The following is a 26,775-nucleotide window of genomic DNA, read 5'->3' as shown; positions in this document are numbered from 1 at the left end:
GGAAATGGCTTAACTTTATATATTGCAATTCCTCATTATCAAAGAACAGATGATAACCTGGACTGGAATACTATTTGAGACAATGATATTCATAGAAAAAATTGCTAATTCTTTTAAATAGAGGACAGCCCTATCCTATCCTCAAGTCATATTCTAGTAGAATCAGTGCCTCATACAGCTTTTAAAAAAAACGTGGCATTGACACATTACATGTATATAGCAATTTATACACAAATGTTTATTGAAGTGCCTATGATGTGCCCAGCACAGTGCTAGGCATCATTAAGGTTACAAAGTTCCCTGCTCCCATGGAGTTTACAAGTCTAGTCAAAGAGCCACAGAACATTGACAAAAATGTGGGTGCTTAAGTGAGTGGTAGAGACAAAAAGTGCCAAGGAGTTGAGAGAAGGGTGGAGCAGGTGCTGAAGTCTTTTAAAAAAAAAAAAAAGGCTGGCAAAAGAGGACTCCAGTTAGTTTCTGAAGGGCCTTATGTCCAGGGCCCACCTTGGTAGAGAGCAGGGTGAGGCATTCAAGTAAAGGCGCGCTAGCACACACGGGTACAGAGTGAAAGAACGGTCTATCCAGGGGCAGCACACACACTGAATTGTACTGAGCAAGCAAGCTGGAAATGGAGGTTGTAACCAACTCTAGAGGGTGCTAAAACTCAACCGAATAATCCAGTCTTTCATATTTTTAGGCATTTGGGAGCCACCACAGATACTTGGGCAGGGGAAATGGCACGATGTCAATAGATCTAACATTATGTGCCAAATGGACTTCAGGGGAAGAAAAGTGAGCAAAGGAATTCAAAATTGTGTCAGTAATCCTGACACAAAATGACAGCAGTATAGGTGCTGACAATGAGCAGAACCACAGGACTTAGCCAGAAGAAAGTTTTCCTCTCCTATGTGTTAAGGATTTAAAATATGTACAGTACTTTTAATTCAAAATATACTAGTTTGTTAAAAAGAAAAATATACAAAATGAGATTTAAAAAATCCATTTAAATATCTGCTGTTTTTTGTGACTGCCGTTTTGTTCAACATGGAAGCGGTCTGTGATTAATCTGTTTTACAGGTGTCTCAGTTAAATGATTACGGAAAGAAAAATAACTGAATTGCTATGCGTTTCTGAAATAACCAAAAAATTAACCTGTATGGGGGCGGAAAACTACACTACAACACTGACAGGTATTGTATGTACCTTCTAAAAACGAAACGGACACGTATCTCACATATTAGGAACAGACACTAGGGTTATGAAGGATATTAAAAATGTCTTCTTTATAGGAGAAAAACTTTAGTATAATTCTGATTATAAATTTTAGTTCTAGATAACTTAAAATCAACTCTGCTCTAGCGGATGTCTCTGCCAAACATGAAGGAATAAAGGTGAAGTAATTTTAGCAAAGGCAAACAGTGTGCCTTCATCTTAATCACAAAGTCCAGGCTGGATGATCCACAGGTGGAAAAATCCAAAGAGGGAACGATCCAAATCCTGTCACACGTGTCCTCTCTCCCACAAACTTCCCTCTCACCTCGTCTGGAAGGCGAGGGGTACACTGGGCTGTGTGCTCTCTCCCGGGATTCTCTGACATACAAGGCCTCCCACATTGCATTCTATCTCGTCTTTACGCTCCTCATGCTCCCCTGGGCCCCAGCTCCCTCCGACTAATAAGCACTACAAGCTGTGTTCATATCCTAGGCGGTTCCTGTTGATTCTTTGGGCACAGACAGATGTACCTCTACTCACTACTTGGCTGGCGGGCGCAGCGTTCAAGAGAAAAGCTAAGATTCTAGAGTTACCAAATCAGCAGAAAGGAGTTAACAGATCTGGCATAAGAACTGCTAATGTTTTGGGTTTTTTTGTTTGTTTTTCTCCTTTTCTTTTCCATTTTGCTTGTGAGGGGGAGTATTCGGATGGCTGGCTGAAGAGAGAAGTACTAGACTCCAGCTAGACCAGTGGTTCTCAAAGTAAGGATCCTGGACCACATTAGCATGAGCATGACCTGGGAACTTGTTAAGAAATGCAAATTTTGGGGCCCCCACCTAAGATTCACGGAATCAGAAAACTGGAGGTGGAGCCCAGCTATCCGGGTTTTAGCAAGCCTTCCAAGTGATTCTGAAGTGAGCTAACATTTGGAAACCACGGAGCTAGACTTACTGGGAAGAAGTTGGCTCCAGACCCACAGTGTGCTTGATTTTCCTGTGGTCAATCCAGTAATTCCCAAACTTCCCTGAACATTGGAATCACCTGGGCAGTTTCACAAACTGCTAATGCCTGTGCCCCATCACCATAGATTGTGATTTAATTGGCCTGGGATAAGGCGTGGGCTTCAGAAATTTATTTAAAGGTCCTCAAGAGATCCTAAGGTGCAGACAACTTTGGAAACCATTTGATTAATCAAAAGATAACACACATATTGGTCAAATTTCATTTCCAAAGCCCATTCAAGGAAGTTTCCTGATTATTTCAGAGGACTGGAATGTTGTCATTATAATATTGCTTAAAACTTAAGTTCAATATCCTATCTAAAAAAAAAAACAAACCTTTGTTCTTGTAAACTACACTTTCTAAATTAAAAGAGGCAGTTAATGCCTACATTATTTTGTTTGGAGGAAATCTGTAATTTTGGAGTCAACAAGAGTTTGTGTCACTTTTCTCATTAAATATTCATCTATGCCATTTAGCTGTCCAAAAACGGCGTCAGGAACACCTACACAAGTGGAAAGGAACTGTCTAAGTTTCTGCACACTTGAGATGGCCTCTGTGATGGTGATTTTTGGCTGCTGTGGTAAAGATGCCTCCCCCTCCTCTTCGCTTCCAGCTTCATCTGTATTTTCACCAGCCTCCATGCCCTGGAGGACCTCTGTGTCTATCCGCTCCTGAGAGATGATGAGATCATCATCTGCGGTGACAAAGTCCTGGAAATTTATTTCATTGGGGACACGGGTGGCAAGAGCCACGGAGTGCCACAACTTTTCACTGGCTGCCTCTGGCTCGCTGGCTGCCACTTCTGTGTCAGAATCTGTCAGTTCCAGGGGGATGATGCCTGCCTTCTGCCAGCATCTCACCACTGTGGACTGCTTGACTGACCACCATGCTGCAGCAATCATGTCGATGGCCTGCCTGATGTCCACTTTTTCTTGGTCCTCACTGCTGTGGAGCTTAAGGAGGATCTGTTTCAGGAGGTGACTTCGGTACAGCACTTTCATGGTGCGAATTATGCCAAGATTCAGGGGCTGCAGGACGGCAGTACAGTTAGAGGGCAGGTACCCCACCTGGATCCTTTCCAAGCGTGGCAGCATGTTGTGAGCGGAGCAGTTGTCGATCAGCAGGAGGATGCGGCGTTCTGCCCGCTTCATCCTGGCATCCACTTGCATCAGCCACTCATTAAACAGCTCCTGTGTCATCCATGCCCCCTGGTTGGCTCGGTAATCACAAGGGAGGGAATGGACGTTCTTGAGACAGTGTGGGTTGGCTGACCTACCGACAATCAATGGTCTCATTTTTTCAGTCCCTGAAGCGTTGCAACAAAAGAGTGCTGTCAACCGCTGCTTTGCTTTCTTGCCCCCTCTACAATGGTCCCCTTTAGCAGCAAGCGTGTGCTGGGGAAGCAACTGGAAAAACACTCCTGTCTCGTCAGCATTAAAGATATCATCTGGGCTGTAGTCAGCAATCAGTTTTATAATTTCCCCTGCATGCCACTCGTTAACCTTATCTATTCCTAGACCATTCATTAATCTGTCACTATCCTCTCTACAGACTGCTTTCAAAGCAATTCCGTGGCGATCCCTAAATCTGTTCAGCCAGCCCACGCTTGCTTGAAAATTGTCATAGCCAAGCATGTTGGCCAAGTTTAGTGCTTTTTTCCGAATGACAGAACCAGTCACAAGAATGTTTTTGGCATGGATTTCTTGAAACCAAGCAAAAACAGCCTTATCAATGTCGTCATAGAGAGCGTTCCTCATCCTTTTCCGCTGGGGTCCTACAGATGCCTCCCGTACCTTCTCTTCAAATTTGGCACGATCCTTTAAGAATGTAGACAAGGTAGAAGGAGTGATACCGAATTCTTTTGCCACATCACCTTTCCTTTTTCCTGAGTCTACAGCTTCCACCACCTTCATTTTCTCCTCCAGGGAGAACTGTCGGCGCTTCTTGTTCCCCTTGTTTGCCATATTCACAGAATGAGTGCTGGGCCACAATTACCAGGGCTGAGTGTGTTCCTCCTTTCAGCTTGTTTTGCCACAGTTGTAGAAAACTGAGGAGACAAAATGTGGAGTACCTGTCAGGAACCACAGACAATGGATTCTGCCTAAAAGATGGGTCAGATTTTTCAAAATCCTACTAGGAAATGATAATATCAGGCCAAAGTCAAGAGAAAATAGGATTCATACTACTGACTTTTTGTAGGGATTACTTAGACAGACTCAGAGAGTGTTTGAAAAAGAAGAGATCTTACAGAGAATCTAGTTCACTTAAACTTTCCGAGCTTCTGTAAAAATAATGTCTGTTCTGTCCACCGTGGGAATAGATTGAAAAAATAAATGGTAAAAGAGGTTTGCAAATAGCAGTGCACTGTATAAATTCAAGGGACTATTATCCGGCTCTTTTTATAACAGAAACTGAGGCTCAGAGAAGGGGCCTACCCAAGTTCATACAGCTCAGACAGAATTAGTGCCCTTTCTGCAACTCCATACTCCTGCTGGATATTCCACCAAAGTGAGATCTCAAAACTCTATCACTATGTGGCTTGGAAGGATTTTTCACTGTGGGAATACGTTTCTGATAGCCACACATTCATTTAGTGTTTATAAGTGTCAAGTGGTAAGGATACAGTGATGAACAAGGCTGTCAAGGTCCCTGCCCTTATGAAATATACAATATGGTGGAGGAAGATAAACAAAAAGAGAACAAATAAGATAATTATAGAGTGTGATATGGCTATGAAGGAAATAAACATGATCAGGCAGTAGCAGTTTTGGTAACTGCCTGAGAAGACATTTTACCATGAGAGTTCTCACAGGAGAGGAGAAGCTGCTGTGAACTTATGCTGTGACTGCCCCTTTGCAAGGGCTGCCTCCTACCACCACATCCACACATTTATCTATCCATTCTTGCCATCCTCTATGTGCTAAGCACTGTGCTCGATGCCAGCCATCCAGAGATGGATGGAACATAGTGCCCACCACTCAGAAACCTATTGGGGGTGGGGGGAGAAGCCTATCGGGGAAGCAGGGAAGACAAACACTAGAGTGCATGAAAACTATAAAAGAGGTTACAGAGCACTATGAACTAGAATATGGAAGTGGGGATGATCAACCGGGTGGGACATGGATGGGCAGTGCACTTCAAAGAGGAAACAGTATTGATGTTGGGCCTTAAAGTATAAACAACTAGAAGTTCATGAGACAGAAGGAAATATGTGTAAAGGCAATAAAATACTATAGAAAACATGATGGCATGGTCAGGAAAAAAAAATCTTTGGAGAAGAAAACAAGAGCCAAATTGTGGAGATTTTAGCTTGATCTTGAGACAAAAAGAGGTCATAGAGGTCTGTTTATTTGAATGATGTGATCAGATTTGCACTTCAGAAAGAGTCCTTTGGTTGCAAAGTGGAGAACCTAAGGGGTAAAATCCATCTTCCTAAGAGGTGGCCCTAAATCTGTAGATAAAAAAGGCCATAGCCAGTTGAGATATGTTAATTTGAAAGCAAAGGGAAGCTACTGAAGGATTTTAATCGAGGAGAAAGATGACTACTATGTAAAGAAAGGAATTGAAGGGTGTCAGAGAAATAGCAGGAGACTAGTTAGGAGGCTGCTGCAGGAGTCCAGATGTGAGATAATGGTGGCTTGGATTAGAGTTATAGTGGCTATGGTAAGAAGTAGTCAGTTTGGGGCTATGTTTCTGCAGACCTTGCTGATGGAATGGATATCAGGTGCAAGAGGAGTTAAGAATAACTCCCAGATTTCTGGTGGGAGCACTGACCAATCCAATGGATGGTTGTGCCATGCAGTGAGATGGGAACAAATTGAGGAGATGGAAACCAATTACTGAAGATCTCCATAAACTTAATTTGTTACTTTACATGCTTAAAACAGCTTAAACATGGCAGGACTTGGAATCAAATCCAGGGAGACTCAGTACAAAGCCAGTGTTCTGAACACTATAGAGTACTATATACCTTGTTCTGGGAACTACCAGTATTGAGAGGCGACATGGAAAGGGAATGAAGTAAGAGCCAAGCCATCAAAAAAAAAAAAAAAAAAAAAAAAAAATCTTGCCGTTTGCAGTCAAATGCTCTACCGCTGAGCTATACCCCCTTAATCTTGACATTTGCAAAGACGTGGATGGATCTAGAGGGTATTATGCTAAGCGAAATAAGTCAATCAGAGAAAGACAAGTATCATATGATCTCACTACTATGAGGAATTTGAGAAACAAGACAGAGGATCATAGGGGAAGGGAGAGAAAAATGAAACAAGACAAAACCAGAGAGGGAGACAAACCTTGAGAGACTCTTAATCTCAGGAAACAAACTGAGGGTTGCTGGAGTGGTGGGGCGTGGGAGGGATGGAGTGGCTGGGTGATGCGCATTGGGGAGGGTATGTGCTATGGTGAGCGCTGTGAATTGTGTAAGACTGATGAATCACAGACCTGTTCTCCTGAAACAGATAATACATTATATGATAATTAAAAAATTTTTTAAAAAGTTTAAGAAAAAGAACCAAGCCAAAGTCTTGTAGGTCAAGCTAAGTTTGAATTTTATTCTAAGTGAATGAAAGGAGACTAGAAGGTTTTAAGCAGGGAGTGACTGAATCAGTTACAGTGCAAAAAGATCAATCTGCCTGTTGTGTGAATAGATTGCAGAGCGACAAGAGGGGAGGTGGGAAAAACTGCATCAGTCCAGGAGGAGATAATGGTGACTAGGAGGTTGGTGACAGTGGTACATGGAGAAAAGTATGCAGACTGGAAATACATCTGCAAGACAGTGAGGGTCGTGCAAGGACTTGTACAAATGTGGAACAATCTGTGACACTGGCGGGAAAAAGTATACTATCCTTGTCCGATTCCAGAGCCTCTCCACTTGGTCATTCAGCTCAGTTTGAATCACTCCAGGAACTCACTACCATTAACTGTGTGGGGGACGGTGGGAAGAACGGATTGGGTGAGGAGAATGGCTTGATGTGGCACTAAGAAGTAAGAACCCTATCCTGAACAAGCGGGGACAGACTGGGCAGGGCTGGGGTCAGGCCTTGAACACTGTGCTGAGAGGGTGGTCCTGGGGCTCCCCAGGGCCCGACGTGGCTTTGAGAGTTCAGGCGGGGCCTCGACCTCTCTCGCTTGGCACAGCCCCGCCCCAGTTACCTGAGCGCCCTACGGCAATGCCCCGGGGCTAAGCGGCCCGGGCGTCCCACCGCGGGCGGCCGCAGCTTCCTCCTCCTCCCGGAACCTCTAGCCGGAAACAGTCCGTCCGCCTTATCAGCCCCCTCTAAGCGTTTAAGCAGTTCCTATGGGCCCGCCCCTCGACTAGGGCTGGACTGTTGTGCATGCGCAAAGGGATGCACGCAGTCACGCGCAGCCGGCCGCTTCCGGTGCGCCGCGAGGGCCGCCGGGAAGGGTCTCCCTGGCGATCTGAGGTGTGCTGGTGTTGCTCCTGCCGCCGCCGAAGCGGTGCTGCGGCGACTACCGCGTCCCTGCTGTCTTTTTCGGGCTCCCCGGGGCCTGACCCCCGGGGCCCTCGGCAGGCGTCGGTGAAGAGCCTGCGGAGCGAACCTGTGCTCCCATACCCGCCCTCCACGACCCTATATCGCGACTCCGAGAAGGGGGAGCGAGAGGAGCTGTCGCGACTCCGCGCCGTGTGTCGCCGGGCGGGGCCGCGGGGCCGGGGCTCCTCCAGCCCCCGGGATGCGCGCGCGAGCCCTCGCCTCCACTTCCTTGTTGCCGCTGTCACGACTGGAGCCGCCTCTCGCCGACAGCGGGGAGCGCGAGTGCGCCGGCCAGCCCCCTCGTCGAGCCCCCGGCCCGGGCGCCTCCGGGAATGTGAGCCGCGCGGCTCGCTCGCTCCTCCGGGTAAGTCCCGCCCTCGAGCGCCTCGCTGCACCGTGCCGCGGACATGCTGGGCGACCTCGAGCCGGGTGCTGCAGCTCTCTGAGCCCTGTTGTCCCTTCCACAAAGTAGGACCAGTAAGCCTTAGTCTTCTACTCCCGCGTTCGGTACGTTTGGGACATCTGAGACCGAGAGAGGGGGATGAACCAGCCCAAAGGCAAGCCGTGGCCCCTAGCCGAACCGTCAAAGGCCATCTCATGAGGTTTTGAGGAGCATCTGATGGAACAGTGAAAGTGGCTCTGATTTCAAGTACTGCCCTTAATCCTGTTTTACAGATGAGAAAACTGAGGCTTAGAGTAAGTAGGTTGCTCAAGGTCATAGAGCTCTGTGCGGGTGCTATAAAAATGTGTAACTTGGTCCTGATCTTTTGCTTTCCACAAAAGCCCTTGGTTTTAACCTTTATATTATTCTGCATTTTTTGGCATTGCTGTACTGAGGCCTACGGTCTGAAAATAATCTTGGACCCAGGCTTAAAATGGGGTATTCGAGCAAAAACCCTGAGTAGTCTCTTCCTGCCCCCACCCCAAGGTGGGTGTAATGGCTCTGCTTCCTAAATTGTTTTGCTCTGGGTGCTAAAACCCTGTATGTCATTTTTTACAGATCCTCTCCTGTAGTTACTGCTTCTCTGCAAGACTGTCAAGGACTGAGAAGTCAATTATTAAGGGCAAAAAAAGCATAGTACCCACATAGTCTTGATTTTAATTCTAGCTACCCTTACCCTGTGAAGGTACTGGCCTATTACTTACCCAGTCAAGTTGTGGGTTATGTTCTCTTCTTGATTGCGCTGTGACAGAATGCAGGGTTTATTTGTTTTAATGGGAAGGGAAATCATTAGAGATGACACAGAACAAGAAACGTTAGGAATAAAGTGTTTTTAACTGGGGAGTATCTTTAAAATTATAGGTGACATATTGCTTGTCTGCGTGTTCTAGGGGAGGGTTTTTAGTTTTCACAACCTTCTCAAAGGTATTCTTGCCTCCCCCAAATTTAGGAGCTACTGATTTCAGCCTTTTCATCTCATGTGAGGAACAATTGAAATTCAGGATGTAGTGTAGACTTGTCTGAGATCACATGGTTAGAGTTGAGCCTTGGAGCCAGATCTCCTGACTTGATCCTTTTCTCATTATACCTTAACCAGATACCTCATCAGTTGTAGAGTGAGGTTTAAATGAGATGTGAGTGGGTTTGTAATACACAGATCTGTCCTGTGTTTACTGCTACAATTCTGTCTTCTCAGAATCCTAAGTTCTTTTCTGACAAATTTTTAAGAGCAACTACAGTATATCATTTCTGTCTAGTAAAATTGAAGTAGTTTCTGGAAACCTTTCTTCCTCCAAGGCTTGAGTCTTTTGGATAAAACTCCAACTAAGAACGTGGCCACAAATAGGGGCCACTCCTCTTGAACCAGTCATTCAGGTTTTTTTTATGCCTTCCTTTTCCTAGGAAAAGCTGTTAATAGATTTTCTGTTTCTTAGGCCTGGGAGTTAATGTTAGTCTGTCAGATTACTGTTTAGACCTAAGCTGTCCAATACCATAGCCACTAGCCATATGTGGCTAATTTAAATTAATTACAATTAAACAAAACAAAATTTGGTTCCTCAGTCACACTAGCCATATTTCAGGCGCTTGATAGCCATATTGGAGAGTGCACATATAGAAAGTTTCCATCATTGCAGAAAGTTCATTGAACAGTGCTGGTTTAGAGGGTTGCCAGTGGAAATGGGGAGCAGTGTAGTATAAAAAAAAAAAAAGCTGGCTTTTTGAATGAAAAAAAATCTCAAGTCCCTGTTTGGTTGTGGTGGCCTTAGGTTGATCATTAAGCATTTCAGCTGTAGATCCTTAATCTTTACTAAAGAACCCTTTCCTTTGTGTAGCACTTGACTATTCTCAAATAGAGTTGTATCTATGATATTCTTTGAGCCTTATCACTATAAATCTGTAGTAAGGTGGGTAAGACATCTGTCTTTTTATATGTGAAAAAATTTGAACCTGAAATAGCTAAAGGACCTGCTGAAAGTCACAGAAGCTAGCAGGGTGTAAAGAAATCTCTTACATATAGGCATTTACTGTGTGTCTGAATGAATAACTGAATGAATCAATGAAGCAGTTTGGTTAAGGTAATGAAACATGAGAGAAGGTCCAGAACTTCTGACTACTGGGCAAATAACTCTTTTCACTTTTTACCATATGGAATTGTTGTGGGGCTAATCTTTGAGTTGAAGAATTATTATATCCCAGGAGTGAATATAAGCAAATGAGTTGTCAAAGCTAGTGATCCTAAATTTGCTGGGTCAGAGGAATCACCTGGGGCACTTGTTAAGCATACAGATTTCCATACCCTCTGGAGATTCTGATTCAGAAGAGCTGAGGTGGAACCCTGGGATCTGTATATTTATTAAGTACCCCCAGTGCTGCTTAGGATCTGCTGAGTTTGGGAAATGACTGAACCTTGAGGCCCTGGCAGAGATAGGGGATCATTGGATCAAGTGGCTGCCGTCCTCTTTGGGATAGATTCTTGAAACCTGTTTGTGTTTGACTTTCCTCTAGCCATGGATGCATCATATGATGGTACTGAGGTAACTGTCGTGATGGAGGAAATTGAGGAAGCCTACTGTTATACCTCCCCTGGGCCACCCAAGAAGAAGAAAAAGTATAAAATACATGGAGAAAAGGCCAAGAAACCCAGGTTAGCCAACACCTTTTGGTAGCTGGCATTTATAAACACAAACTGCTTGGAGAACTGTGTTGAGGAAGACTAGGCTGCGTCCAGATTCATTGAGAGTGCCGTGTCTATTGTTGAAGTCTCTGGTTGGGCAGTGGTGTTGTGGGGAGAAGGAGATGTGGAATAGGAAGTGGTAGGTTGATACCAGCAGTTGCCATTCCTGGCTGGATCTTGATCATGTTTTCAGGCTCTCATACGAGATTGTACCATGCAAATGGTGGAAGCTATGTACAAATGAAATATGTTATTTATTTTTAACGTTATTGATATTTAAGCATTTAAAATAGGGAATTAATAAAAAGATAGAATTATAATAGTACCAATGATATCTATAAAGATTATCCATGTTATTGTTCTAATCTCCCTCTTAACTGAACACTCCAAAACTTCTTGCTGAGGTTACCGCTTTTGGGTTACTTTGGTAGTTAATTTACTTCCCTTTCTCAGCTCTGGGGAGGTGCTGTTGGCCAATGAGATGACCAGAGGCTGTGTGTGGAGGAGTAAAGCATGTGGGTGATAACCAGACTGTGATTAGCCCCCTAAGTAACCTTTCCCTGAGAGTGGGATGACAGTGCACCTGTATATCTTTGCTCATATTTGCCTGTAGAGCCAATCCTTCTTACAAAAAAAGTGGTCCATGGAAAAGTCAGACAAGCTTTTGCTTCCAGGTTTCTGGAGGGAGAAACCTGTACATCATCTGGGGCTGTTATTTATGTATATATGTATTTATGTTTTAAAGATTTTATTAGAGTGTGCGAGAGAGAGATCACAAACAGGAAGGAGGGGCAGAGGGAGAAGCAGACTCCCTGCTGAACAGGGAGCCTGATGTGGGATTCCATCCTCCTGGGACCGGTCCGCAGATCATGCAGATGCTTAACCGATTGAGCCACCCAGGTGCCCTAGGGCTGTTACTTAAATGTTTGTTTGCTTCAGTCCCTATTTAGATAAATGCTTTGAAATGAAAAGCTGGGTTTTTGCCTCTTCACTCTCAAACCCTGACACTGTACTATTTACTGGTTGAATGAGGGAAAACCTTAAGAGGTCATTGCTTCCTTTAGGTCGGCTTACCTTCTATACTATTATGACATCTACTTGAAAGTGCAGCAGGAACTCCCCCACCTCCCTCAGTCTGAGATCAATAAGAAGATTAGTGAAAGTTGGAGGCTCCTCAGCGTGGCCGAGAGGAGTTATTACCTGGAGAAAGCCAAATTAGAGAAAGAAGGTTTGGATCCTGTAAGTAATTTTTTCCCCAACTAATTTCTCCATTGCGTCAGTGGCGAAGGCCTTGGGAAGACCCCACACCCTGTTTTCCTGTTTCCTTTTCTTTTCTTGGGAAAACTGAGTTGAGTCAGTTTTATCTTTCTTAATGTAGTAGTTTATAAGGGATTTCTCCTGCACCCCATCAGTTTTCACCTTACTAATGGAAGGTAATGAATACGTGTTATGCTGATTGCTGTCAGTTATAACATAATCAGCAATTGGGCTGGCAAGTTTGGAAGTAGGTACAGCTGCCTTGTATAATGTCACATTCTTCTGTTAACACTGGTGGTTGTGCACTATGCCAGAAGCAGAAGATGATGGAGGAGACAGGCTTGAATTAAAGAATGCATAAGGATGTGTTCTAATTTGTGTCTGTCAGCCATTTTGTATTTCTAGTTCACAATAACAGAACACTGACACCTGTTAATACTGCTGGTTTTTTGTTAAACTGAAATTCCTGCAGGAAAAATAACCTTGTTATTGTAAGGTTAACCTTAACTCCTTTTTTCAATTGAAACATTGTCTCTGATTTCTTCTTTGATAATGTAGAGCAAAGGTTCTTCAGGAACGCCAACAGCTACGTTATAGCAGAAGAGGTTGTGTTTTCCTTAGTGGAGGCCATCTGCCACTACCATTTAGATTATTTTGCCCTTATTGGCTTGGCATTCCTCTTTCTGGAAGAGTTTTGTGTTATCTAAGTCTTGGAGATACCAGTCTGTACCCCCTCCTTTTTAAATTTTTTTTTATTTTTTAATTTTTTTAAAAGATGATTTATTTGTCAGAGAGAGAGAGAGCCATGCACAAGCGGGGGGAGCGGCAGGCAGAGGGAGAAGGAGGCTCCCTGCTGAGCAAGGAGCCCGATACAGGACTCGATCCCAGCACCCTGGGATCATGACCTGAGCTGAAGGCAGACGCTTAACTGACTGAGCCACCCAGGTGTCCCTGTACCCCCTCCTTTAGATGATTTGTTTGTAAACTGAATCTGGGAGACAGTTCCTGTGGGGAAGGGGAAGGGGAGTGTAGTGTCCTCCCTGTGGTTTCCCCATCATAAAGTCAGCAACCTTTTGCCCTGATACAGGAAAATTTTACCTATTCCCAGAGTGATAATGGTTTTTAAAGCTACACACTAATGTAGGTCCTTATTAAGACTTTTAAAACATTTTTTAAATAAATCATCTGCATTGATTTTTTCTTACCCATGTGGGACTTTATATCTACCATCATCTCTACTACTACTATCAAGAACATGAATGGATTAGTTCCTATATTAACTAGCTGTGACCTTGGAAGAATCACTTAACCTTTGGGTCTTGGTTCCCTCATTTATAAAGCTGGGAATAATAGTATCTACTCACAGTGTTTAAATTAGATAATATAAAGCACCTAGCTGAGTCATTGGCACATACTGCCTTGGTCAGTAAATATCACTCTTTAGTAGATCGTCTAGTGACCACATAATAAGAAAAGGTGGTATTTAATTAGCATCTGAATGTGCCAAGACTGAGTAAGACTTTGGGCGCTGTGTTTGACCTCTCCGAGATTGCCTGGTATGAAGGCAAGACCCTCCTGCCTTCATACTTTGGGAGCCTGTCAGAGACCTTGTGGCAGTCTGGCTTCTCCGCAGCCCTTCCAGTCTCTTGCTTAGTGGCAAGGCCTGTGGTTCCAGTGTCATTCAGCTCTCCCTGGTGTCTAGATGCCTGGATTTGTTGATTAAGTCCAGATCATTCTATGCATTTACTACCATTTAAGCTTGTTCTAACCTGTCTGCTTCAAAGGGTGACTTGAGAATGTCATTTCTCCATTATCTCTCCAGTAAAGGCTCCATAAAGGATTTGGCCTGCTTTTATGTTTCATCTGAGTGCTTCTTTCAACTTTCATCTCTGAGTGCTTCCTGTGTACCTTAAGTAGTCTCATCGACTTCTTGCTTTTGATGTATTTAAGGATCCTTTTGTAATGGACTTAGTGTTCCTTTTAAAAAATCATCTGAAATTATTTCCATTTAATTTCAGCTCTCACTTAACTGTTGACTTAGAACTTTTCTGTTTTTCTTATTAGGTAACTTGCAGTTTAATTTGAAAAAATAAAAGTACCCTTTTCTTGGCCATGAGCGGTTTTGCTTCTAGTACCTGGTTTCCTTGCTCCTTAGAAGACCTGGCTTGGAGTCTTTACTACTTACTAGTTTTATGTTTGGGGGAAGTTTACCTCCCTGAGCTTCAGTAGAATAGTACCCAACCTAAGAGTGTTGTTAATGTTAAGGTCAGGAAAGTATTTTCTGAACGTTAAGTTCCCAGCCAGTGTTAATATTTATATCCCCCCACCGCTGCCCCCATATATTCAGGTTCCTGTCAGATATTCCCATCCATGCATACTTTCTCTCATGAAGTGATCGGTTCATCCTCTGTTTTGTAAGTCTGGGAGAAACCAGTGTTACCAGAATCCTTGCTTGCTGCCTTGAGTTCCAGTTTGGCCTGTTGACTTGTATTTTATGCTTTTTGGGGTTTTACTGAACATTATACATTCTGGTTTTTAAGTCTTCTGCTATTTTGCAATCCAGTGTGTCAGAGCTGGAAAGGAACTCACAAATAGCTAAATTCGGATAGGGCAGCAAGACCTAAAAATTGGAAAGTATTTGCTCAGGACTGCAGATCTGGGATTTCAGCTCACAGTTTCAAATGCCAAGATCAGTGCCCTTTCCAGAGTCTGATCCCTGTTACCTATCTCCTGTGTGATTGAGCAAGTAAGCTACATGGGCTAAAGTGTGATTCCGAGGAGGACGACATTGCCCTTGACAGAAGCTGACCCTTTCGAAGTCTTAGGTCAAGAGAGGAGTCTTTATGGTCCCTTTTGCAGAAAATCCAAAAACCGAAAAAAATCACAAATGTGCATGTGGTCTCACACCATTTATCTCTGCTTGTCTCCCCTTCCCCGGCTTCCTGGTCCTCAGAACTCCAAGCTCTCCACACTGACTGCTGTGGTTCCGGACATCCCAGGTTTCCGCAAGATCCTCCCTCGCTCAGATTACATCATCATCCCCAAGAGCAGCCTGCAGGAGGACCGCAACTGCCCTCAGCTAGAGCTTTGTGTGGCCCAGAACCAGATGTCTCCTAAAGGACCATCGCTTGTGTCCAACACTGCCCCGGAGGCAGTGCCTAGCCATGCAGGCATGGCAGAGCAGTGCCTGGCTGTGGAGGCCCTAGCTGAGGAGGTGGGAGCCCTTGCCCAGCCGGGTGCCATACAAGAGATTGCCACCTCAGAGATCCTCAGCCAGGATGTGCTCCTGGAGGAGGCTTCCCTGGAGGTAGGGGAGAGCCACCAACCGTATCAGACAAGCCTGGTAATTGAAGAGACCTTAGTGAATGGCTCACCAGACCTCCCTGCTGGAAGCCTGGCCGTGCCCCACCCCCAGGTTGGGGAGAGCATGTCAGTGGTAACTGTCATGAGGGTAAGTGACTTTGGTACTTATGTCTCTTTTGCTTTATCTGGAATTACTACAAAGGCAGTTAGCACCATGCAGTGGTAATTAAGAGTACTGGTGTGGACTTCTAGTAGGACTACAGTTCTCTTGAACCTTTTTCCCTTGGGCTTGCTTACTTTAAAGTTCTCCTCAGTTTCTTAGGCACTCTTATCAACTCCTTTTGCCCAGCATAGCCAGGACTTTCTTCACATGAGAGAGTACATGAGGTACATTAACAGCATTTAAATGATACGGCTATCCATGAATCAAAGCCAGATTCTCTCAAGCTGTTAGGATTTTATGTTCCCTGAAGATTGTTTCAGCAAACACAATGGCACCTTGAACTGTTTAGGAGAATTTTCAAATGGTCTTCCTGGGCGCAGAGTGGGTAGGAAAAAGGAAACTGTCTTCAAGGCCAGCTTGATAGGACTTAGAAGTAAGAGGGAAGTCTCTCCAGTGGCGTAGGTCCAGCCATGCCCAGTTGATGGGAAGAGCAGTTTCAGTGATCCCACAGCCTGGTCCCCCTGGAAGCGGGGGAGCCACCACCATGCCCTCTATTACCCTGGGTAGTGTGGCATCCTCAGAGTAGGAGTTCTGCTCAGGCCAAGAGGAATGTAGGACGGCCTGGATGTATGAGAGCAGGTAGCTCCTTGCAAAAGACTCTATGGTAGGCCTAAATCCATTTTTTTGTTTGTTGCCTCAGGGCATGCCACCTGCCTGGTTTAGGCAGATCAGTAGGATGTTAAAAACACTTGACAGGGTCAGAACAGTTGTTTTCTTTCACTCACCGCTTATATGATCTTCAGAGTCCTAAGTCTCCTAGGACCTCCGTTTTTTCATCTGTAAAATGAGGATAGCACATTCTTTGTGGTAAAAGTTTTCTGTATCTTTTTTTGTTTTAATTAAAGTTTTGAGATAATTGTAGATCCATTTTTTTGGATAAGCACACTGCTGTGGTTATTGGAGTTGATCCGTCTTTCAGTGTTGTGGGTGGCCCTGGGTATTCATTCCATCTCAGTAAAACTGTCCTTCTCTCCGTGTGCCCACAGGATTCCAGTGAGAGTAGCTCCTCTACGCCAGCCACACAGTTCATCATGTTGCCTCTTCCTGCCTACTCAGTTGTGGAGAACCCCACCTCCATCAAACTGGTCAGTGTGTGGGGAGTTGATGGAGATTAGGGCTCCATAAGAATTCTCTTCCAGGTAGTTTTCTAAGTCTTAATAACATTAAGACAGTAGGACTGGCCAAGGTCTCAAATTATCTGCTCTCCAGGTATTCTTTACTGGGGATAGGGGTGCGGGGGGAGGGTCTTTGAATGGAGCTCTGCAGGATCCTTAAAACTCCTCAAGGTACATACAGACTTTTCTCTTTAAGAGCATTTACCTGGGATAGATTCAGTGCCTCTAATCAAATTTTCAGAAGCATACATGATTTAGAAAAATTGAGGGCCATTGATCTGATTCAATCTTATTATTTGTACATATTACCAAAAAAGCCTAGAGAAGAGAAAGGACTTGTTCTCTGTATGATTCAAAGCCAGTGGGCTGCGAAACAAGCCAGAACCAGGACCCTGGTCTTTTGATTCTCAGTTAATGGTTTTTCCATCACATACTGCAGCATCTGGGCTGAGATTTATCCCTAAATAGTTCATGGGTTTTTTTTATGCTAATGGTAGTTCAAAACTTTTTTCAATACCTGATTGTTTACTAGTAATATAACATAGTTGATTTTTTTGCATATTAAACATATTCTGCAACTTTGTTAAACTCATGTATTCTGGTAGCCTTTTTGTAGTTTCTCTTGCATTTTCTACATAGATGACCGTGTCGTCTGTGAATAAAGATAGTTTTATTTCTTCCTTTCTCATTTGGATTCCTTATTTCTTAATACATCGTCTGGGACCCCCAGTATAATATTGACTAGAAATGGTGAGAGCAGATATCTTTGTTTTGTTCCTCATCTTAGGAGGAAAGCATTCAGTCTTTCACCATTAGGTGTAATATTAGCTATAGGTTTTTCGTAGATGCCCTCTTCAAGTTTAGGAAGTTCTTTTATATTCCTAATTTGCTGGGAGCTTTTATCAGGAATGGATGTTGGATTTTGTCAAATGTTTTTCCTAGGTCTGTTGAGATGGTTGTAGGAATTTTCTGGTTTGTTAATGTGATTAATTTCATTGTTTTCAAATGTTAAACCAATCCTGCATTCTTGGAATAAACCCCACTTGGCAATCATGTATTACCCTTCTAGTATATTGTTGGATTTGATTTGCTGAAACTTTGCTCAGGAATTTTGTGTCTGTATTCATGAAGATGTTGGTCTCTAATTTTCTTGTATAGTGTTTGTCTGGTTTTAGTATCAGGGTAATGTTTACCTAGTAGAGTTAGGAAGTACTTTTTCTTCTTAATCTTCCAGGAAGAGTTTGTGTGGTATTGGTATTAATTTCTTCCTTAAATGTTTGGTAATTGCCAGTGAGGTCAATCTGGGCCTGGAGATATCTTTGTGGGAAGATTTGTAATCACAAATCCAATTTTTAAAACATGTATAGGACTATTTAGCTTATTTTTAAATAATTTTAGGTTATTTAGATTTAGGTTATTTTTGAGTGAGCTTTGGTAGTTTGTCTTTCAGGGAATTTGTCCATCTCATCTAAGTTGTCAAATTTATTGACGTAAAATTGTTCAAAACATTCCCTTACTCTTTTTTTAAAAAACTGTGGTAAAATATGCATAACATAAAATTTACCATTTTAACCATTTTTAAGTGTACAATTCAGGGTTGTTAAGTATATTCACAGTGTTGTGGAGTCATTGCCAATACCTAGTTCCAGAAGTTTTCGTCATCCCAGACAGAAACCTTGTGCCCATTAAACAGTAACTCCATTCTTCCCTCCCCCAGCCCCCAGTAACCTCTGTTTTATTTTCCGTCTCTGAATTTGCATATTTTAGGTACCTCATAAAATGGAATCATGCAAATATTGTCCTTATGGTCTCATTTTTTTCACCCAGCAGGTTTTAGGGTTCACCTCTCTTGTACCATGTATCAATTTCATTCCTTTTTATGACTGAATAATATTCCATTGTGTGTATAGCCTACATTTTGTTTATCCATTCATAGACATTGGTGGACATTTAGTTTGTCTTCACCTTTGGGCCGTTGTGAATATTGCTGCTATGAACTTTAGTGGATACATATCTGTTTGAGCCCGATTTCAGTTTTTTGGGGGGATATACCTATGAGTGGAATTGCTGGATCATATGGTAATTCTGCGTTTAAAATTCTGAGGAATGCTTATCCTTTAATATCTGTAGAGTGTAGTGATTTTACCTGTCTCATCACTGATAGTGGTAATTTGGATGTCCTTTCTGTTTTTCCTGACAAGCCTGGCTAGAGGTTATCAATTGTATCGACCTTTGAAGAACCAGCTTTTGGTTTCATTGATTTTTCTCTATTGTTTTTCTGTGTTGTATTTCACTGATACTTGCCCAGATCTTTATTTAATCTTTCTTCTGCTTACTTTGGGCTTAATTTATTCTTTTCTAGTTTCTAAAAATTAAGATAGAAGCTCAGTCATTGATTTGAGACTTCTCTTTCTAATATAGCTGTTTAGTGCTCTAAATTTCCCTCTAAGGACTACTTTGGGGGGCGCCTGGGTGGCTCAGTTGGTTAAACGACTGCCTTTGGCTCAGGTCATGATCCTGGAGTCCTGGGATCGAGTCCCGCATCGGGCTGTCTGCACATGGCGGGGAGTCTGCTTCTCCCTCTGACCCTACCCCTTCTTGCGCTCTCCTTCTCAAATAAATAAAATATATCTAAAAAAAAAAAAAAGACTGGTGGCATCCCACAAATTTTGATATGGTATGTTTTTATTTTTATTTTATTCAGAATACTTTCTGATTTATTCTTTGACCCATAAGTTACTTAAAAGTACATTATTTGCTTTCTAAATATTTGGGATTTTCCAGATATCTTCCTTTTATTGATTTCTGATTTAATTCCATTATAGTCAGAACTTTGTGTTTTTAAGACTTGAATCCTCTTAAATTTATTAAAACTTATTTTATGGCCCAAAATATGATTTGTCTTGATAAATGTTCTGTGTGCACTTGAAAAGAATGTGTCTTGTTAGGGTGTTCTATTATTTATTTATTTATTTATTTTTAAAGATTTTATTTATTTATTAGAGAGAGAGAATGAGAGATAGCACGAGAGGGAAGAGGGTCAGAGGGAGAAGCAGACTCCCTGCTGAGCAGGGAGCCCGATGTGGGACTCGATCCCGGGACTCCAGGATCATGACCTGAGCCGAAGGCAGTCGCTTAACCAACTGAGCCACCCAGGTGCCCGAGTTAGAGTGTTCTGTGTGTGTCAGTTTAGGTCAGGTTGATTGATAGTGGTCAACTCTTTTATATCCTGACTGATTTTCTGTCTGCTTGTTCTGTCAGTTATTGAGAGAAGACATCTACCTGTCACTATAAATAGTATTTGTCTATATCCTTTTTCATTTTTATTAATTTTTGTGTCATGTGTTTTGACTCTGTAATTAAGTACTTAAACATTTAAGATGGTTATATCTTCTTCTTTTTTTTTTTTAAAGATTTTATTTATTTGAGAGCAGGGGCAGAGGAAGAGGGAGAAGCAGATTCCCGTTGGGCAGGGAGCCCAGCACGCAGGACCCTGAGATCATGACCCGAGCTGAAGGCAGACGCTTAACCCTTTGAGCCACCCAGGCATCCCAGGATTGTTATGTCTTCTTGATGAATTGGCCCCTTTATCATTATGAAATGACCTTCTTTATCTCTGGCAATATTGTCTGCTATGAAATTTACTTTGATAATGAGCTTTCTTTCGATTATTGTTATTATTAGGAAGTTATATCTTTTTCCAGCATTTTACTTTTAACCTATTTATATTTAAGGTACTTTTTTTTTGTAGGCGGTATATAGTTTGGATCTAAGAGCAAGACCTATCTGACAATCTCTATTTTTAATTGCAGTATTTAGGCCATAAACATTTAATGTATAAATGTATAGTTAGGTTTAAGTCTTTCCTTTTACTGTTTCTTTTTGTCCTGTGTTATTTTGCTTTCTTCTGAATTGAATATTTCTTATGAATTCGTTTTATCTCCCTTATTGGCTTATTAGCTATTAACTGTGTTTTAGCTATTTGGTGGTTTCTTAAGGATTAATAGTGTACGTCTTTAACTTACCACAGTCTATCTTCTAAAACCTATGGATAAACAGTCTATTTTTAGATGAGAAATTTGTCATATCTTCAACAGGAACAGCCACTGCAACCCAATTCATGGAGAAATGACAGGTTTCTCCTGAGCCTTTGCTCTCCTGGAAATTACTCTTTTATGATTTAATAAGTGTCAGCCAGACTCTTCTAGAAAGCCTTTATAAATAATACTTAAACAGCCCCGAACACTAGCATTTTTTTCCTAAAGTTATTTCTATAAGCTGCTATTTAGGAGTCTTTCCAAGTTCATGGTAATTTATTTGTAGAACTGACCTAACTTAAATTTTTACTGTGCTTTCTGGTGGTGTTCAGAATGAATATTCCATATGGAGCCACAGTCTGAGCAAAGATGAGAGATGTTTTATATAGCCCAGTAATAATAATTTCTCACAAACCTGTAGAATCTTTTACAAGTTACTAAGCAACATATTTCCTTATTTCTTACCTCATTTGCTCTTTAGGATATAGGAAGGGCAGGTGATTTTACAGAGGAGGAAACCCAGGGCCCAAGAGCTAACGTGACTTACCTCCAGGTCATCCAGTGTGTTAGTGGTAGAGTTGGAACTCAAGGCCCGGTCAGTCTTTTTCCTGGGTGTCACACCACTCACCCTCATTCTTGACTTGCTACCACTATTACAATCACCTTTTCCCTAGGCGTTCTGGTAGAGGTAACCTAGTGGCAGCTTGAGTTTTTGCTTTTTGGCCAGTCTCGGGAAGGTGGGATTAATATGAGTAAACACCCATAAGTGACAGAACAAATCTGAAAGGGAAATGTTTTCTTTGCAGCATTAATCAAGAAATGGGGCATGGCTAGTTTCTATTTGCAGCTGAAATGTAATAACCCCTTGTAATCATTCTGTTCAAAGGGAAGTCATTGGAGATGGTGAGAGCCAGTAGCTGAATATATTCATATGCAAATAAATTCTATTGAGTGTCAAAGAACTTGATTTCTATTGGAATTCCCTCCTTTTTTTTTTTAAGTGGCCATTGTCTGTTTTTATATCTCTGAACCCTGAGTCCTTGGTTCTTTGATTTTTTTTTAATTTTATTTTGTTAATCACCATACATTACATCATTAGTTTTTGATGTAGTGTTCCATGATTCATTGTTTGCGTATAACACCCAGTGCTCCATTCAATATGTGCCCTCTTTAATACCCATCACCAGGCTAACCCATCCCCCCACCCTCCTCCCCTCTAGAACCTGCAGTTTGTTTCTCAGAGTCCATAGTCTCTCATGGTCCGTCTCCCGCTCCGATTTCACCCCCTTCATTTTTCCCTTCCTACTATCTCTTTTTAATTTTTTTATTTTTAACAAGAATGAAGATGAAGCAAATTCTTCGAAGTATTTAGGACTGTGGGTGTAGCCGAGTGCATGGAAGCAATCTTGGACCAAGAATCAAAGATTTCAGGGTTCTAGGTCTAGGTGTGCCCTTGATTCACTATACAATTTGAGGCAAAGCATTTAACCACTTTGAACCTCAGTAGTTATAATACCTACTTCATAGCGTTGCTGAGAATGTTAAATCAGATATTGGTAAAACACTTTAGCACTATGTGGTACTTGGCTTAATTGGTAATTATTGCTATCTTTATTCTTCTGATACTTATCTGTGTAACCTTGGGCAGCTGTTTTTCCTCATTTGAACCTAGTTTCTCCATTTCTAAATAATTAGTTGTATCTTAGGACCTTTCCAACTCTGACCTTTTAAGATACCATGAATTGGCTGTTCTTCTACAAGCTGGCATCTTCCTGGCATTGTTGTGGTTATAGTGGGCATCGGGCTCCAAGAGGGGTTACACTGTGGTGTTGATTCTGACCTGCTCTTTTCCTTACAGACCACTACGTACACCCGCCGGGGCCATGGGACCTGCACCAGCCCAGGTTGCTCCTTTACATACGTCACCAGGCACAAACCACCTAAGTGCCCTATATGTGGTAACTTCTTAGGAGGGAAGTGGGTCCCAAAGGTAAGTCCAGTGGTCATTGATGCTTTGGAGGCCCCACAAAGTAGGCTTCCTGGTCCTCTTTAGAGCAGAGGACTTAAAAAATAAATCCTCGTTTTTATTTTCTGACTATACAAGTAAGGTTCATTGTGACTGTTTAAAAAAGAGAATAAAATGTTATCCATAATCTTATGCCATCCAAAGAAAAACCATTGTTATCATTTCGGTGTGTTTTCTTTCAGTCTTTTTTCTGTGAATATCCAAGTTCTGTAGCTTGCCTTTTTTTTTTTTTATGCCATTAAATACTCTTCAAGACTATTATCTTTAATTGCTTTATAAGTTCCCATGAATGACTACACCAGGTTGATTTATTCATTTCCTGTTACAGTTAAATTTTTAACAATCCACCCTCCACACTGACTGCTTAGTTACTCAGATACATAACTCACATCTGCTCGCTTTTTAGCTCAAAGTCCCTATAGTGTCTATTTAATGTAGAGGTCCTTAACCTGATATTTAGGTCTTTCATAATTAACTTTCCAAGTGTATACTTCTGTGTCTGTTTCTCTCTTAAGTAAATGATGCCTGATAAATAAATGAGCACCAGAGCTATGCCCCTGTGAAGTTCAGTTCAACATGTTTTTTTGTTACTTGTTTTATGCTTTGTACTGATTATATAAATCATACATACTTGCCACATTTTTTATATGAGACTATAAAGTGGGGTCAAAAGAACTAGAGTAGTCAAGGATGGGTTATAGAGAAGATGGTCTTGAAGGATTAGTAGAATTTGAGTAGGTAGAAAAGGAAAGAGAGTGCTTTGTTTTTGCAAAAATCCTTAGGCTAGGTTTGTGTTTGTTAGGTGTCTAACTCAGCATGGTCCAAATTTATCCATGTAGAGAAAACTTATGTAGTGGCATACCCGTTAAGTTTCTCGGGGGCAGTTTCCATAGAACATGCCTGAAAAACACTGGGATGGTGACTTTTGCCTTCTGGCTGAGTGTTGGGAGTTCAGGGCATCACTAGTTCCAGAAGACAGAATAGGTTAATAATTAAGAATACATTTCTGGAGGGGCGCCTGGGTGGCTCAGTCGTTAAGGATCTGCCTTCGGCTCAGGTTATGATCCCAGAGTCCTGGGATCGAGCCCCACATCGGGCTCCCTGCTCCGCGGGAAGCCTGCTTCTCCCTCTCCCACTCCCCCTGCTTGTGTTCCCTCTCTCGCTGTGTCTTTTTCTGTCAAAAAAATAAAATCTTAAAAAAAAAAAAAAAAACTTCTGCAGGTGCCTGACTGGCTGAGTCGGGAGAGCCTGAGACTTTAGATCTCAGGGTGTGGGTTGGAGCTCCACATTGAGTGTGGAGATTACATACATACAGGTAGACGTACACAAAACAAACATGAAAGAAAGAAAAAAGAAAAACTTGTGCTTGGTCTCTGCACCAGGTTCCTGGCACTGAGTTCCTAAAACCCTAGAAATTTCCTGAGTGATAGAAGAGAAAGGAGTATCCTTGGGGGTGGGGAGGAGTACACTTCTGGAGTCAGCTTTCCTTAGTTTAAACTTCTGCTTCCCAGGGATTTTAGCTGTGAAACCTTGGCCAAGTCACTTTATGTCTATTCTTTATTTGGTTTATCTTTCATTTGTAAATGGAAATGAACAATAGTGCCTACCTCATTAGGGTTGGTGGAAGGATCAAATGAGATTATCCCTGTAAAGTGGACGGCACATTCCTAGTATAGATTAAATCCTCGATCAGGGTCACTACTGTTGCTATTGGCAGCAGTGGGATTGTCTGTTACTGCTCTTCACTGCTTTCACTTCAAGGGGCAGGAAGGACCCAGTGCTAGTGTGTTTCAGATTTTGTTGAGTTTCTTGTGCTCACCATCTCTGTTGGGCTGCTGTGCAGCCATTCGGTTTCCTCCCACCCTTATTCTCCCCAAAATGTACTTCCTCAGCTGCAGTAGAGAGATTGAATAGGATAGTCAGGATCCTCCTTGGCTCTTCTTCACAGATGCACACTGCTGTCTGTCAGGTCTGTCAAATGACCTTATTCCTTGTGCTTTTGCATTGATCCGTGGCCTTGTCTCCTTCAGGTTCTGTTTTTACTTTGGCTTTCTTTTCTTTTTCATTTATGTCCATTTTCTCCCTTTGATTGAAATAACTTTTGAGCCATGGTTCTTTTTCTAAGATCAAACTCATAATGTGAAACCAGTTTTTTTCTTAGCTGCTTGTCCCCCATCTTGATTTGCTAAGTCAGATTTTTTTCTCCAAAGGTTTTTATGAGAACTGCCATGTAAAGAGTAGGTGCTGTGATTTCTAAATCTCATAGGATCAGAATAAGTGAGTGTAAGAAGAGAAAGGATAACATTTTAGCATCATTGCACTTGGACTTTTAGAGATAAAAGTGACTCTGGTTTTTAGATAGTCCAAGTCTCTAGCTGAAGAAAAATACATTCAAGAGAAGTAACTTGTTAAGTTCACATAGCTAATTATGTCAGTGCTTTTCCACTAAATCACACTTCTTAGGCATTGCTATGCTGTTTAGCTGCAGAATCTTAAGATTTCTGGAGTTCTGATTTTTGAAGCAGCAAGTATAAATAGTTTCTAAAAGCTCCAAATGTGTTCATGCCCATCAAGAAATGACTCACCTTTTCTTGTATTGTTCCAGAGTTCATACTGGCTAAAATTAGCCCAAGAAAGTTTGGCACTGTTCCCAATGAATTGGATGGAACAAAAGATGGTGTATAAAGCTCTTTAGCTCAAAGCCTCACTCCTTTGGCTCTCTGATAGTGGTAATTGAGGTCTCTGTGAGTGGGCAACTGGTAGTATTTACCTTCCATCTTAAAAGAAAGTGACATCTAAAAGGGTAGGCTGAGTTAAGGAAATGTGAGCTCACTAGCTAGCTTTTTGCTCTGATTCCTTAAATTATTCAGTCTCCCTGCAAAGGATTTTTATCTAAAATAACCCACTTAGTGGGCAGTGCTTTGCTCAGAGATTTCATTGCAGGGATTTAGTTTAACTTGTCTCCTGTTTTTCTGCTGACTTTTCCCTCTCCAGCAGTCAGTGGGCTCTGTGCAGTTTACTTGGAATTTTTCTCTGTATTTACTTGTCCTTGTGGATTATTATTGTGTGTTACAATCTGGGAGTGCTTTACTGGAGATTTTTTTAAAGGTCATCCATATTGTTTTTTTTTTTCCAAAGATTTTATTTATTTATTTGAGAGAGAGAGAATAAGAGATAGAGAGCACGAGAGAGAAGAGGATCAGAGGGAGAAGCAGACTCCTTGCTAAGCAGGGAGCCCAATGCGGGACTCGATCCCGGGACTCCAGGATCATGACCTGAGCTGAAGGCAGTAGCTTAACCAACTGAGCCACCCAGGCGCCCCATCCATATTGATTGTTAATCAGAGGCAATGTGGTGCCCAGGTGGCTTTGGAAATGTGAGGGGTTTTGGTAGTCAGTGACTGGGTGAGAATACTGAAATTTAATAACATTAGCCACAGATGCTAACCTTCTGCAATGTGCAAGGGAATCCTGCACCATGAATTGGGCTACCCAAAAGGCTTTTGTACTGCTGTTGATGAACACTGAGAGCCTGACTCTTCTTATTTCATGGTGGCAAAATGAGGGTTCTAATGAAGTTTGTCTTAGGTGACATAAGTAATTAGATGTGAAGCACAGCCTAGATAGAACCCAGCTTTTATCCTTGTTTATAGTGCCTTTCGCTATTCACATGGAATTCTTAAAAAACTTTCCTGAGACCTGTTCTGGAGACGACCACGGTTTTTTTTTTTTTTTTTTTTTAGTTGTTTTTGTGTATGTATATAAATATAGGTGTACGTGTACAGGTGTGCGTATAAATAATAGTGTATTTCCACAGCAGTGCTGATGGGATAAAAGCTGCACCAAGGAATTTTTTAAAGTAGGTTGATCTGAAATAGCAACTGGTATTTTTAGTGAGTTTGAGTATTTTCTAGTAAGTAATTAATATGTATGAGTTAATTTGACCAAGGGAGAAGTTTGTGGCATGTGTGTAGGCCAGCCTTAAGATTT

The 26,775-nt window shown here is 42.1% G+C and overlaps 2 protein-coding genes across 4 annotated transcripts in view; one reads left to right on the top strand and one right to left on the bottom strand.

The window, feature by feature from the left end:
- Window positions 1-225: 225 nt before the first annotated feature.
- Window positions 226-7,487, bottom strand: TIGD6 (tigger transposable element derived 6). The gene is made up of 2 exons (XM_027604716.1): window positions 7,369-7,487; window positions 226-4,261 (listed from the first exon to the last, which is right to left on the bottom strand). The coding sequence occupies exon 2, from the start codon at window positions 4,176-4,178 to the stop codon at window positions 2,604-2,606; it is 1,575 nt and encodes a 524-aa protein (XP_027460517.1). The 5' UTR covers window positions 4,179-4,261; window positions 7,369-7,487; the 3' UTR covers window positions 226-2,603.
- Window positions 7,488-7,598: 111 nt separating this feature from the next.
- Window positions 7,599-26,775, top strand: part of HMGXB3 (HMG-box containing 3) — a 45,065-nt gene continuing 25,888 nt past the window's right edge. The window contains exons 1-6 of one of the 3 annotated variants that reach the window (XM_027604711.2): window positions 7,599-8,073; window positions 10,657-10,795; window positions 11,890-12,064; window positions 15,036-15,533; window positions 16,595-16,693; window positions 22,619-22,750. In XM_027604711.2, coding sequence (XP_027460512.1) covers window positions 10,659-10,795; window positions 11,890-12,064; window positions 15,036-15,533; window positions 16,595-16,693; window positions 22,619-22,750 — 1,041 coding nt within the window. In that variant the 5' untranslated portion in view covers window positions 7,599-8,073; window positions 10,657-10,658. The remainder of the gene's footprint in view (window positions 8,074-10,656; window positions 10,796-11,889; window positions 12,065-15,035; window positions 15,534-16,594; window positions 16,694-22,618; window positions 22,751-26,775) is intronic. The other 2 variants (XM_027604712.1, XM_027604713.1) reach the window with 2 other exon arrangements.

Source organism: Zalophus californianus, chromosome 5 (genome assembly GCF_009762305.2).
Source record: "Zalophus californianus isolate mZalCal1 chromosome 5, mZalCal1.pri.v2, whole genome shotgun sequence".
Classification (NCBI taxonomy): Eukaryota; Metazoa; Chordata; class Mammalia; order Carnivora; family Otariidae; genus Zalophus; species Zalophus californianus.
Note: the sequence above shows the minus strand (reverse complement) of the source record. Positions and strands in the feature narration are given on the sequence as shown.